This window comes from Manacus vitellinus, unplaced genomic scaffold (assembly GCF_001715985.3).
Source record: "Manacus vitellinus isolate BGI_N305 unplaced genomic scaffold, ASM171598v3 scaffold_12_pilon, whole genome shotgun sequence".
NCBI classification, from domain to species: Eukaryota; Metazoa; Chordata; class Aves; order Passeriformes; family Pipridae; genus Manacus; species Manacus vitellinus.
The window spans coordinates 5,193,725-5,208,782 of NW_021938949.1; the positions used below are offsets into that span (position 1 = coordinate 5,193,725).

Consider the following 15,058-nt stretch of genomic DNA (forward strand, 5'->3'; position numbering starts at 1 on the left):
TGAAGGTTTAAACATCTGTAAACCACAATGTTTGTGGTACATTCAAATACTTTAAATGTCTTTGCTTGCATCACATCTTTCAGAAGTTGACTAATCCCCCAGCTGGTATTTTCCTTGTCATTTTTCAAGCTACTTCAACTGATTAGATTCTGATTTATATTTTCTTTCCCTTTATTGCTCAATAATGATAAAGTTTACTGAGTGATAGTTTTCCTTTCCAAGCATAGAGATACTAATGCTAAACATGCAGTTTAAGCTAAATTGTCACAGGAAACCTCTAAAATATTACACTCAGCAGGGTTGACTTGAATTTTCACTCATAGCTGAGATTCAACTTCGTTATATATTAACATGAAGCAGACTTTATCCACAATTATTTATCTATCATTTACTCCAAATTCAAAATGAACTTCTTAAGAATTAGCACAGTAACATAACTCAGGTGACAGATTAGGAATCAAGTTACTTTAAACCAAGTTCTTTATATATTCTGGTACTTTGTGTCAGGTCACCCTCTTGTTCCAGACACTCTTACCAAACAACCAGACCATTCAAAATTCCACTGGAATCAGAATTCACTGACATTAATGAAGGTTTTCAGGACCAGTCACGCTTCCAGCTCTTCCTAACTGAAAACATCTTCAGTAATGTGCTGATTAACATCCTCCCACACAAAGTCTTCCCGCAAAGTGACTGTCATCTTCCACTAGTCTCAACAGCTCGGAGGCTGGAGTTACTTTAAAAAAAGAGATTTTTAAAAAAAAAAAAAAAAAGCAAGAGCAACACCTTCCAAAATGGCCTTTCCACCTGGAGCAAAGCCAAGCTGCCACTGGGAAGGAAAAAAAAAAAACCAAAACAAACCCAAAAAAACCCAAACCAGGATTGCAATCTCAACTATCAAAGGCAAAACCTACACGGGCACCGACCTGCTCCGCCACCTCCCGGCTCATGGCCAGCGCCAGCTGCAGCTGCAGCTCCTCCTCCCCGCTCGTCTGAGGCCGGGCCTGCTCGAGCTCCGAGGAAACTCGAGGGGACGTCGCTGTTGGGAGACAAAACCCACCAGGTTTAGCACATCAAACACAGCAAACAACAGAAAACATGTGGCGCGTTTGATTCTTGCTCTGAGCGGATCCTCCCCCGTTCCAGGGAGACTGGAGACCTCCAAGAGCTCCCACCGTGGCTGAGGGGAACGACAATTCAACAGTCAGTTGGTTTAAAGGACAAATATTCCTGGAAAACAAAGGCTTTAGTGGGGTTGTAACATCAACGAGGACCCCTGGACACCCTGAGAACTTTGGGGGTAGGACACCGACTTAAAAATGCAGAGAATTAATTGTTCAAGAAAACATTTGTTGATATTTCTCACATCTCCCAATGTCACTAAGGATTTGCTGGGAGTTGGCCAATCTCGGGGTAAAACTGGATACCACCCACTTTTCTGTAAAATAATACAGTCCTAATGGGAAGATAAAGAACTATTCTTAACTGCTGAGCAGGCTCAGGGACAAACAAGCCAGCCTTTCATACCCCAAATTTACACAAATACTGTATCATTCTCTGTTAAGAAAGAGTTTGGTCTATGGGTTGGGGGCGTTGTTTGGTTTCTGGTGTTGGTTGGTCTTTTTTTGGAGGAAGATTTCCACTAGCTGAGCTCTAGCTGTGATCTCCCCCACTCCACGAGCAACACTCGAGCTTGACAGCTAAAATATGCAATTTCTCAACATACAAACCATCTTTTCTTGATGTTTTCACGACAGCAACATGCAGAAATTCCCATCCCAATGGGACAACACTAGTAGGTTTAGCATTAGACAGTAACTAAACATTTTTTTTGTGCTCACTCTCACAAATAATTCTCTAGCATCAAATCATTCACACAGAAATTTTATCTCAGTTTGGCAAGGAAGTTTGTATTTAATGGCTGGAATGATAATTAGGTTTGGCAAAATATACATTGACATTTAATAGAGAGGAATCATGTTTTTAAACTAGCATGGCAAGGTCTAAGAAATCGAGTTTGTTCTTAGCAGGCCAGCTGGGCATGTTTGAGATTGCCAAACTACGTTTTAAAAAGCACTTTTTCATCACTACTTTAATCCTGCAAACACTTCCCAGTCTTGTCTCTCCAAGATGACATTTCAAAACAAGAAGTGCACCTTCCTCTCTCCTCCAACAGGCCTCAAGGCAGTGACCCTCCCTAAAAAAGGAATGACCTTTCCATCCCACCCCACTCTGTTTCTAAAGGGACACATTAATTTATCCCCCAGAACGATCCCTCCACGTTGTGCTGATCCTGAGGCTCTCAAGCCAACCAGACAAGCTCCTTACTGCAACAGAGATGTTACTCATCCCTCAATTCTATTACTTTTTCAAATGAAATAACTAAATTTAGCCTGTTTGCTCCAATAGTCACAGCCAGGCTCTCTGATATATTATATGGACTATTAAAAACAATATAACTAAAGCACGTGATAATTCCCAGCCAAGAGAGGTTAAACATGAGCACTAGTTCTGGTCACTCAAACCCAAGATGGGTGATTTCAAAACCAGAATGGAGGTGGAAACTCTTCCCTTCAGAGCATGGAGAATGTTTTATGTGTTTATCTTTGCAAAAGGAAGATTGAGCAGTTTATGGTTGTTAAATATATCAGGCTTGCAAACACCACAGAGCCAGAAAAGCTATTTAAGATAAAGGGGCAAGAACTAATGGTATAAATTGACCATGAATAGATTTAAGAGACAAGTAGAGAAGAGCAGTTTTCCAGCAGGGAATAGAGAAGGAAAGAGTTGTAACTGGTTTAAAAACAGAGTTGGATAAGTGTGGGACAAATGGGACACCAACAGAGTCACCTGAGAGCAGATGGACCTGGACCATGAGCAGGGAGGCACCTCCTGGTCTTCCAGTTTTTCAGCTGCAGTTGTGGGGGGAAATGGGATTTCCTGCCCTTCCTGCAAATCAGCTTTTCCATCCCTGTTGATGTTACTACATTCCATAACAGCTCAGAAGCTGAAGGTACAATGGCTTTAAAATGATGTGGAATGGGTTCATCCCGTTGATTTTCCTGCCATTTCCACGGGAAGGACTTGCTGAACACACTCACCAGTCTCAGCTTTCAGCAGCTCATGGCCCTTCTGCCCGGAAAAGCTGCAAGGAGCAGGAATTGCATCCCACTGGCCCTCCCCTGGGGGGTCCTCACCTCCCAGCCATGCACAGGAAGGGCTGGATTGCTTTGGCAGGGAGCTCCATGAGCTCACAGCTCCCAGCAGAGCCCAACATCAGCAGCTCCAGGATCTGAACGTGGATAACACGGCGTCTCACGGATATAAATTATTTCTTTTCACTTTCAGGCTTTTCCAGCAATTCATTCTACTTGGTTTCATTAACTCTAAAAGGCACTTCCAAAAAAAAAAAAAAAAAAAAAAAGAAAAATGCCCATTTGAAATTCTTCCTTGGGCCTCATTTGAAAAAAAAACCCCCGAACTATAGAAATGTTGCTATTTTACATTTAAACCTCTGCAGTGTTATAAAACCACCTACATTAAAGAGCTGCCAGCAAATTGTTTGAGAAAGGATTAAGGAAAATTCAAAACACTGTTCCTGGGAGTAACCTGACATGCTTTATGCAGCAACTTCACTCCTATATGGGCCTCATCCTGCATTAAGGTTTGAATTCCCAGGATCCAGCAGAAAGGTTATTGCCTTAGTAACAGGATCACTGCCACACAAAGCATCCCTTATCCCCCAGCACATGACAGTTAACTCAGATGTTTATGTAAGATGGGACTCAATAGATCAATTCTGACCTGCTAAGCCCTGCTTTGTTGGGAATTTGGAGATCCCAGTCCCTCCAGGCTGCCCAGAAGCAAACTGGTGGGAATCTGCTCCCGCAGGGAGCGACACCACCGGGCTGGGCTGCTCGGCAAGGGAATCATCTCCACCCTCAGTTAATCACTAAAGCAGGATTCTGCTCCACCATCTGTCCCCAGGCCAGGCTCTGCTGTCTTTCAGACACATCTATTGATAATTTCCTATATCTTGGCAATATCAAAAGCCCTCTGTAGATGTCGATAGCTCTGGCTGAGTTGAAGTGAATACACAGGACATGGAAAGCAGAGTCACTGCCTGCATTACTGACAAAAATCACTCCCAGTACACCAGTCAGACTTTGCATTCCCATTCAGAAGGCTGTGCTTGGGTTTTGGGATTGGTTTTGTTATTCCTGGGGTTTTTCTTTTTCTGATCTGCAGGTGGAATTCTGAAGAACAGACTTCACTTCTCAGTCACAGCTGTTCAGAAAGAAAAGCTGCTTCCTCCCTCAATCAGTGCACCCACAAATGTAGACAAAACCAAGGCTGACTTGAAAAATTAGATTAATATCAAGGTAAGAACTCAGAAACCGACAGAAATTCCCTTGGGAACCAAGCAGAGATCCCATCTGTTAGTCTTCCAATGAAAGACCACTCAAATAAGGATGGGATCCGTTCAAAAAGCCAATCTAGCCTCTCAAATGATGGGAAGGTTTGTGCAAACTGTTCAGTCTAGGAGGAGTTGTGTAATCCACCTTTCCACTGGGAATTAAAGAATCTTTCAGACACAAGAGGAGAGTTAATAACACCTCTGAACGTGACAAGGTGGAGCTGCTCAACCTTCCTGCAGGATTTAACTGTGCTGAGCACACAGAGCACTTCTGAAATTCATTTAACCCTGAACAAATCCTTGAGGTTTGTTTTGGTTTTAGGAGCATTTTCCTCCCAGGTGATCCCTACATCCAGCTCAACAGAGTTGGATCATTTAGTGCCACTACAGAAGCCTGGATACACCAATGGCACTTCCCACCTTCACCAGAAAAAGAAATATATGATGAGAGAATTTAATCAAGTTGTCAAGTGACATCTGACAGGAGTCTGCCACATTCCTTCAACACCTCAAACTACGGGAATTATCCAAACTGTTCATCCAGATTCACTGCTGGATGATAAGTCATATATTCCCTGACTAAGATGGAAGGGCAGAGATGTGTTCCAACCTGCAAATTGTTAAAAACCTGTAAGTTATTAAATAAATAAAAAAAACAACTTTAAAAAGAGGAGCATTCTGAAATCTGAATGGCACAGGGTGCCCAGAGAAGCTGGGGCTGCCCCATCCCTGCAAGTGTCCAAGGCCAGGTTGGATTAACCTGGGATAGTGGAAGGTGCCCTTCCCACGGCAGAGGGTTGGAACTGGATGAGCTTTAAGGTCCCTTCCCCAAACCATTCTGGGATTTTATGAATTTCCTATCATGTCAAACCCCAAACAGCAATTCCTCTGATTTACTTTCTACTCCAAATAAAAGTGGAGAGAAAGCCAAAAATAGATGAGAGAACATAACCTTGCTGAGGCTTCACAAAACTGCTTTTAAATAATGAGTCGAGTTAACATCAATAATCACTGGAAACATTAAAAACTCATTAATTCACCTGAAGACAATTGCTCCCAGAATCTTTACAGGAAAGGTTAACAGACTTGGCATTTCCCAAGATCCATAAAAGCCCTTTTCAGCCCATCTTTCACCGATCTTTTCTCAAACAGGCTGTTTGCACAATGAATGTGAGCTGAGCTTAGCTGAGCTGAGCCCACCTCGGGGCAGTGCTGCTCTGAAAGCAGGTCACACGTTTGTGTCGATGAAATCAGGGCATTAAACCCACCCCAGCCTGGCTCTGCCTCCCAAACCCACGGGAGCACATGGAGAAAGGGAAGGGTGTGTAGACAACCCAAAATATCACAGGGACATCCTGGCTTGGGCATGACAGGATTGGATCTCTGAAAAAGCAGTAAGGCCTCAGCAAACTTGGGTTTAAAACATGACCAGCACTTCCTAGGCTTGAAACATCAGGCTTAAGAGGTCTATATTAAGAACATCCTACTTTTCCTTGTGCAGCCATAAATCCAGAATCCTATTTAAGTGGTCACTGGCAGCTGTAGATGAAACAAGGCCAGGAGCAGGAGGCTGAAGTTTTCAAAACCGGGTGACTGATGTATAAAAGCATAAAGACAATTTTTCAGACACGAAACCACGTTATGAGCGAAGAAATTCTCCTCCGAAAGATTTCGGATATCCACCTTATATTCCTTCCTCTCCCCAGTAGGTTTGGGCTCAGCACCACACAAGAACATTCCTCCACAGTGAAATAAAACCTGACATCAGATTTCCTGCAACTCCAGAGAATTTACACGTTTTCCAAAATAATAAAGAACTATTATGCACTTTGTCATGGAATATTTAACAGCTCCTAATCTGAACATTAATTGCCAACTGGAAGATAAAAGCAATTGTTCCCAGTGTGTCAGAAATTGTTGACAAGATGAAGGTTGGGAGGAGATTTAATTTCTGTTTTTTGCTTTAGTATCTCTCTTGGCTTCCACTTACAGGTTATGAGACTAAGTAGCAAAAATATACTAATACTTTCACATTCACACACCATAATGTACTCCCTGGAATTACCCAAGCACTGAGATCTTCAGGGCCAACCAAGTCATTAAGGCAAAGCTTTGGGGGAAAGGATCTTATTAAAAACTCTCACATTTCCCCATTTCACTTTGCACAGTTTCTAAAGGACTGTTAGAGATGAGATGAAAATATCCACAAGGAAATGGGGAGAAATGTCCTTATTTGCCAAGTCTTGCCTGCAGCAGTGAGGGATAATTGTTCAAGAGTCAAGAGATCCTTTTCCATCTTGAACTCTCCCACACTACACAGGCTGGAAGTAATGCTTTTACTTTTTCATAAAGGATAAATTTGGGACATGATGACCAGCAAGTCTTTAAGAAAACCCTTTCTGGCTCAACATCAAGTACAAAATCCAACTGTTGGATTCAAACCCACAGGTGTTAGGAGGCTGGGAAGGGCAGGAGTGTGAGCACTGCAGTGTTCAGCCTGTGCAGTGCAGCTCATTCAACATTCTGAGCAAACCAAACCAAAAAGGGGCCACTGACTTATCCAATATTGCACTTTTAGGAAGTGACAGAAAGGGAAGAGATCCCTCAGGCACAATCCAGCACAGTATCCACTGCAAGTTCTTGTTCCCCCAATGATCTATCCTGGAGGGACTACCCAGCTCTTTCAGTCAGCTCAGGCTTCATTTCTTCTGCAAGAAAGCATCAAAAATCAGATTTTATAGCCCAACATCATCTCTTCAAGCAAGGGGAATGCATTCCCAAAATCTGCAATCCCCACTAAAGAGGAACAAAAGTAAAATGTGCTGATGCCAAAACCACTGAGAGACAAAATATTTCATTTAGTGATGTTGGCAAAAAGGCTGCTAACTCTCCCAAACTTTACTGATATTTGACTGTTAAGAAGACATGTGATATATTCAGCAAAGAGGAGGGATGCACATTTTTAAGAGGCAAACCTCATGCTATAGATTGCAAATCTAAATGTCTCTGATCTCCTCTTCAAAGGCTCAGAGGAATGAAAGAGAATTCTGCCAGAATATACAGTGCAGCAACCACATCTTCGAGCTGCTACAAGGAGAATATTTCCCAGGAGCCAAGCATAACTTAATTCCTTTCACATATTTCACTGAATCCATCTTTTCAGAACAAAAGGAGGTTATCATTTAAAAAAATAAAACAGGATGCATACAATCTCTTCCACTTTAAATAATGAAAAGCATCTTTTCCATCAAATTTAGAAGGCACAGGAATGACCCTACATTTATGTAACAGATTAAATGTCTGGATTTTAATGAAACTCCTTCCTCGTTTCCTGGGATAAAGCTGGTTTTTTCCAATATCAGATTTTCTAAAATCTAAAGATTTTCCAATACCAGGAGTATATAAGCCCAGCTGTTCTGAAAGGTGTTGGCTTGCTTTGCTATGCTCAATTAAACCTGACAAAAACACATTAAAACTTCAAAATATAAAAAACCAACAGCCATCTGTATTTGGGCTGATCCACTGTGAGAAGTCCAGGAGAGGCCACAACCCAGGAAGAAAAAAAAAAAAAAAAAAGCCTGAGATTTCTAAAGCTTCTTAGGTCTGTGCTCAGGGAGGGAGGAGGAAGAAAAGCTTAAGAAATCATTACCTCAAAAGCAATCCTGCCACGGGAGACACACACAGGGAAATGGGAGCATCCACTAAATCCACATTTGGACTGAAAGAACAGCCAAATTTGCTGCTTCTCCCAAGGAACAATCCAGGAACACACCCTGCATTGCTCAACCCTGCCAGAAGGAATAGTTTGGAGCCTCTGGTAGCATTTAACGTGCCAAACAATAGTTCCAGGCACTAATTAGAGGCAGGAGCTGGTGAAACAATAACCCTGTGGAACCCAAGGTGTGCTCAGCAGAACTCAGTCACTATTATTTAGTCCATCAGCTCAAGTCAAAAACAGTATTTCAAGTTATATCCTAAATTAAGAATTTTTGCTGTAGTCAACAGTGATCCGCAGACTTCAAAAGAAAAAAAAATGTTATTGTTGTGGTAACAATATATATGATGTGCTTTAAAAAGTCACACTGAAACAATGCTCTGGTGTGGTTATTATAAAAAACCTATGTACCTATAGAAAATATGAACAGGCAGAAATATGATTATTACACAAAAACCAAGAGGTTTGCTATCCAGCTCCTAATTAAAAGATTAAAAAAACCTCATACCTGAAAATCTTCATGCCCATTATTTGCAAAATACTTCTTTTTGGAAATAATTTTTCCTGCTCATCTCCATAGATTTAAATGGACAGATTTAGTTTGATTTTCCTGCCACCTCCTCCTGCCTTCCCCGGGAAGTGTTTGCACACTCACATATTTATGATTTGAGCAGAGCACTTTGGGACCCAGGACATGACAAACTTCAGATTCCTAGAACTGGTGCTCAGTGGATTCTCCACCCTGGCTGAGTTACAGCCCTCCACACACCCTAAACATTCATTTAAAGACAAGATTTTCCTTCAGAATTAGACCACAACCACTGACATTCCAGCCAAAGCAGCTTTCATCAGATCATTACTTACATTAAGGAGGATTTAGTGCCAAATCAGGCCTCTTCCTGACATGACAGGGAGTTCCCCCCAAGCAGTGGCAGAAAGAATTTGTTCTTCCCACATCATTGTATTAATTTTTTAAGAATGAAATATAGTATTTAGTAGAGATACTTACACACCAAAGACAGAGAGTATAAATATTTAAATACAGACAAATTCAAAGCATTACTACTCCAAGAACTGCTGAGTAAGCAATAAAGGAAATTAAACAGCAGCACTCTTGCCAAAGTACAATAGCAGCAGCATAAAGTAGCAAAATGATCCAGGAAATATTCTGTATTTCTAATTTTTTCTTGAATTCAAGACCAGGTTGGACAGTGCTTGGAGCAACCTGGGCTAGTGGGAGGTGTCCTTGCCCATGGCAGGGGGTGGAATGGGATGAGCTTTTAAGGTCCTTCCACCCCAAATCATTCTATGATTCCATGAATTATACTTCACAAAAAGAATGAATTTCCGAGGAAAAAACCAGGAAAAATCCATTGCCAATCTCCCCACCACATCAAACACCGGAGCACGTTCCCAAAAGCAGCCTGACAGTGCTACCTTTGGGAACTGCCAGGGAACAACTGCTTCTTAAATGAAGTCAATATACACATCCCCTCCAAAGCAAACATTTAACCAGGCAGGGGAGGAGACAGTGATGCCACGGAGCAGATCCACAAAGGCAGCACAACCAGAACCACAGAACATTCTGAGCTGGAAGGGACCCACAGGGATCACTGAGTCCAACTCAACTGAATCCCATAAAGGGACTGAGCCCAAAGCTGAACACCAACTTTGGTGTTATTGGCACCATGTTCCCACCAACTGAGCTACCTCAGGTTCACCCTCACCTCCAACAGCAAATCTGGATGCAAAATCTCCCAAAAGAAAAGGAAGAGGAACTTCTCCCGTGTGTTTGCCTGTACTTACAGCCATGGTAGGAGGCTGGGGATCCTCCAGACTTTCCATACTCCTGCTCTGAGTAGCTGGTGGACAGGTTGGGCTGACTGGAGCCTCGGCCAAAGGTGATCTGGTTGCTGCCCACTCCAGTGGCCACCTGGGCCATGCGTTCTTTGGTCTTCAGGGCCTGGGCCCTCTCCGTCTTGAGTCGCTCGTCGTCCTTCAGGAGCGACACCAGCTGCTTGGACTTCTCCCTCACGTTGATGCCCTGGTCTTTGCCATCTCGATCGATGTACTGGAAATCTTTCAACGTCTGGATGGCAAAAATGTTCTCCTTGCACTGCTGGGCCACCCTCTCGGAGCCGGTTTTGATCAGGTAATCTAAGAGCGTCAGGGCCTTGTACACGTGTCGCCAGTTCTTGCCGTGGTCGTTGAGCCGCTTCCAGATCATGCTCATAATTTCAGAAAAGGCCACAACGTTGTAAGTCAGATCTGCTATTTCAGTCATTAACGAACTGGAAGGACCCCAGGGGTCATTAGAGGTCGCTTCCCGAACTTTTATTTCGGCCTCTGAGTAATTGTTCACGATGTTCTTCATCTGCCGTCTGATAGACGAAGTCGTCATTTTTAGTTCCCTTTTTGCCCGGGCAGGTTGCAGAACACAAACAGAAAAGGGCTAAATTTGCTCCTCTATGAACGTTTCTGAACTGCAAAGGCTCCGTATCAGTGGCTTATTTGTAACACGTTCCACTACAACCATTTCCTCTCTTCAAGAGAATGACACGAGAAAACGAAAATCACGACCTGAGTGAGGAAAGAAAACAAAGCACATTAGTGTTCCTGCACAGCCAACAATCTGCATCCACTTGGGACAAATTTCCTAGAGCGAACTGATGAATTTTCTCCCTGAATTTCTTCTCGTTTTGAAAACAACTTGCTCTTCTCATGAGTAACATTAAACATTTAAGATTAAAAACGTGAAGCGCCGAGTAAAACAAGAGTAAGAAGACGACCGTGCTGATGGAACAGCAAAATTTTAAAATCAAACCCAAGTCCAAGAAATTACAGGCTTAGTTTCCAAAGTAAAAACCCAGAATTTTTAATTACAGTGCTCACAGAGCTGAGATCAAACCACGTCAGAAATTCCGTGTTTAGCAGCTTCTCTCTAACACTGACAACTGCTCCCATTCCTGCAGGAATCTGAACTGAGGGAATGAGCAAAATTCCTAAAAATTACCCATTTCTGAAACCCCAGGTAAGTTTAAACCCACTCAGAGATCCTGAGGCCCAGGGAGGAGACCTGAGCCCCAGAACAACACAAACCAACTCAAGGTGACCTTTTATGATAAGCAGATTAGAAGGGAATTTTTTTTCCCAAATGCATTTATTTTGTACATTTGACAACACTCGTCAGACCCACAGTTTCTGCTCAGTGTTTCTGCTCACAGCACAGAAGGATTTTTAATTATTTGAGAATGGAACTGTAAAGCCAAAATGATTGGCAAGAAAACCCAAGGACAAGCTCTGGAGCTGGAAAGCTGTGTCAGTTCTTCAGTTAATGTCACTGTTTCAAGTAAACAGAGGCCTATTAAGCTTTAGAATAAATTACTTGAGCAAACTGGCAGATTTTGCTGTTCCATTAACACAGAACAGCCCCTGATATTCACCAGTTGCACAACACTGAGCAAGGACTCTGCAACCAAACTCACATGAACAGAGCTGCCCGTTCCAGATGTCCTCTAATGTTTCTCCAAACACTCCAAAAAAACCAACCCTATCCCTTACAAAGACACTGGAGAGAAGTGAAGCACAGATTTCAAGCCTGGAATTGTTATCATTCTTCAACTGAGGATGGTGCCATTTGGAATGCGAGCAGAATTCAGTGTCAACGCAGCTCCAGGAGGATTTATTTTAGCACAAAGACATATTCCCTTCCCAGAAAACCATTCTGGGCAAGTTCAACCACCACAGAACAACTCCAATGAGTTGCTGTATTTTATCTTGTTCCACTGAGGTTAATTTTTGGCAGATTAAAAACTCCTATGACATCAAGGAAGATGAACTTTAAATGAGATCAACACTAAACTTCAGGTAAATGGCATCGCCCTGGTGTTTCCCCCAGTATTTGGAACCAGGGGTAGGAGAGTGTTGGTGTGTTGGCAGATGGCTGGTGGCAACAGGAATAAAAAGGGGCATCTTCTGGGGCATTTACAGGTTTGTGCACTATAAACATACATAAACATGCCATTTACAAAGTTAACATTGCCCAAATTATCACCTGCCCCTGCGATGACTCTCTAATGCACGACCTGCAAAAGGCAGGGCAACAGTAAGAAAAAATAAAAAAAATAAATTTTACAAAGCCCACAACACACATCTTATTTATCCTAAACTATTTCTTCATGTCAATACTGGGTAAGGCAAGTTCACAGCCAAAGCAGAAACCAGGTATCCAGGGGCATCTGGATGGTCACAGAGAACCAGGAGCAGGCTGCAGTCAGGAACTTCTTCAGCTGGTAAAAGTGGAGCCAGCAGAGGATCCGAGTGCCAGGCACATCACAAACATAATTCCAACGGTTATACAGATCCCAGAGAAGAAGAATCCAACCCCCCACAAGGACTGAGTTTGTCATCCAACCAGAAAAGCAGTAAATAACATGAAAAATCAAAAACAGGAAGACTAGAAAACAAGATAACAAGTCCACCAAGGCTAAAAAATCCTCCAACACAAATCTCTGTGTAAAGTCCATGTGCCTTTTGGGAATTGTGCCTCTGCTCCTGCAGATGAACCCAGGGTCATTTCTTCTCCCTGTGCATTTTTCATCTGCCACTTTATCCCTCAGCAGGTCTCAACCTTTCATCCTTCTTTTCAATTCAAATTCATTTCAAATCTGAGCGATTTGCTTCGATGTGCCCACCTTATTTAGGAACAATCTGGAAAAGGGAATCTTTGCAGGAGCACTGATCTTTAGCAGGACACTTGGCTGGGAACAGCCCTTCCCTGTGAGAACCAACCATTTGCTCCTAACCCCGTTTCCTGTCTCTTAACCCGCTGTAAATCTCTGAAAAAAACATTCCTGTCTTGTGAGAGTTTTATTTCTTCAAGGCCAGGGACGAGAGGCCTTATTTTGACAAGTACATATAGGAGCAAGTGCCTCACCTGTGTATCTCCCAAGACAAAAAAAAGGAGAAGTTTTATTACTTTACAACTTTGTTTAAGCTTTGGGAAAAAAATCATTTTAACACCTCACATGTAAATCCCTGAAGAATTAATCACCTTCTCAACACAAGCAGGGCCACAGACCATCAGGGCTCAGTCTCACACGCCAAGCTGAACCTCCAAACCCTGTGACTGCTCCCCCTTTCTCCCTCTTGCACCAAATCCAGCCATTTTTACACAGCAGCACAGTGAAAAGATTCAATCTGAAGTCTCCCAAGCTTTGCTGCACAGTAGCCTGTGAGAAGAGTAAGAATGATCCAACTCTGGCCTCACTTTTGGAGCTGAATAAATGCAACATAAAGCTGTCAAGGTCCCAAAAAACAGCCCCAGAAAGAGAAGAGCTTTCATTCCTTCCCAACTGCGCCCCAGTAGGAAACCAGGCATCTGGTTTCAGAGGAGAAACCAAGGGAAGAAAGGCAGGACCCTGAACTGGAAGCTTTTCTAGTGTGAAGCTCCTGAAGGTGGCTACTAGCAGAGAGTAAGTCTGGAGTAGGGCTTTGGAAGAACAATGAGCAAACATTTCCAGAAGAGAACACACTGGATTAAGTGAAACGAGTCATTTTCACTCTTTCAGGAAATAAAATAGTTCACTTGTTGTTCAGTAACAGCTCTGAAACCATCAATCCATCGATGGTGCCATGATCCTTCACCTTCATATCTCTGAATCATGAAAACAAAGGCATTTAATGAGAGCCACATTCATGGCTGGGTTTTTTCCTTTTCTTGATGGACATGTTTTAATCTTACTTTACTCCTAAGCCACTAAGGTCAACTTACTCTAAACTTCATTTTACTCTGGTGAAAGCACAAAGAATGGCTGGAGTGGGAAGCTGATGGGCTTGTTATTCCTCTCTAGTGTTAGTTGCACCAGTATTCCAGGTAACTGCTTGGCAGTGGCAGTGACCCTGCTCAGGAGCCTTGTGAGCCTTTTGGTACCTGTTTTACACACTCCCTGCTTCCTCACCACACATGGGAGGCACTTTGCTTGACTATCACAAGTCTTGAAGCCCCACAAGTGCCTCTTTTATCATTAAAGAGATCAAAAAGCCAAACATCCAGACTGCACCAAACAGGAACCATTTCTGATGCACAATCAAACACTGACACAGAAAGTTTAGATGATTTTTTGTTTTCCAGAAACCTCGGTGAATTGAGTTCTCACAACAAACCACAAGGAAGCACAATGCACTTGCAACTTCAGCAAAAATGTGAGTTTGCATTTTTAACGGGAGAGTTGCAAAGAAAGCAGAAAGTAAGAGCAGCTGATTAAAGCTGCTGCTCCTTCCCAACAGGAAAAAGGCCTGTTGAGCTCGACAAGGTTTCCGTGGAAGGTTAAAGGGAGAGGGGAAGAGGGAGCCTTCCTTGTTTTGTCTCTTGGTCCCTACAAAGCCATTTTCTCTGGTTTTTAAGTAGCTTGTCATCTTTAAACAGAGAAGGAACCAGGTCTGTAGATGACAAGGTGAAGCTCACCTGTGCTTCCAAGGGTAACCTGGAGGGGAACACCCTGTTTCCTTTGCCCCATTCCAACAGTTTCATTACACAATGAGCTCTCCTGGTGCTTTTCTCCACACAATATGCAGACAGAAGGAATTCCTGACTGAACTTCTCGACATCTCTCTATCTCACAAGAGATTAAACTCAGTAAATGAAATCTAGAAGAGGAAACATCTTGGACTTGCTGAGACTAACCCAGAAATGGGGCCAAGCCACAAAGTCCTTAATAAATGTAGTTCAAAGAAAAACAGCCACACAAATCCACCTATAGACAGGCTTCCAGCAGAATCCATTCACACCTCTGGAATGTAAAACTCCAACCAGGGTTTGTCTGCACTGATATCTGCCCTCCACATCAGCCTGAAGGTAAATATATACATAATCCAGCTAAGCACAGATCAGAAATATATAAAAAGCCTTTAATATCAAGTGTGAA

At 42.7% G+C, this 15,058-nt stretch overlaps 1 protein-coding gene across 6 annotated transcripts in view; it reads right to left on the reverse strand.

The window, feature by feature from the left end:
- Nucleotides 1-15,058, reverse strand: part of EPN2 (epsin 2) — a 35,953-nt gene that overhangs the window by 9,749 nt on the left and 11,146 nt on the right. For 3 of the 6 annotated variants that reach the window (XM_018089262.2, XM_018089263.2, XM_018089261.2), the window contains exons 2-3: nt 9,939-10,712; nt 915-1,039 (exon numbers count right to left, since the gene is read on the reverse strand). In XM_018089262.2, coding sequence (XP_017944751.1) covers nt 915-1,039; nt 9,939-10,533 — 720 coding nt within the window. In that variant the 5' untranslated portion in view covers nt 10,534-10,712. Of the gene's footprint in view, nt 1-914; nt 1,040-9,938; nt 10,713-11,617; nt 11,722-15,058 lie in introns of those variants that run through there. The other 3 variants (XM_018089265.2, XM_018089259.2, XM_018089264.2) reach the window with 2 other exon arrangements.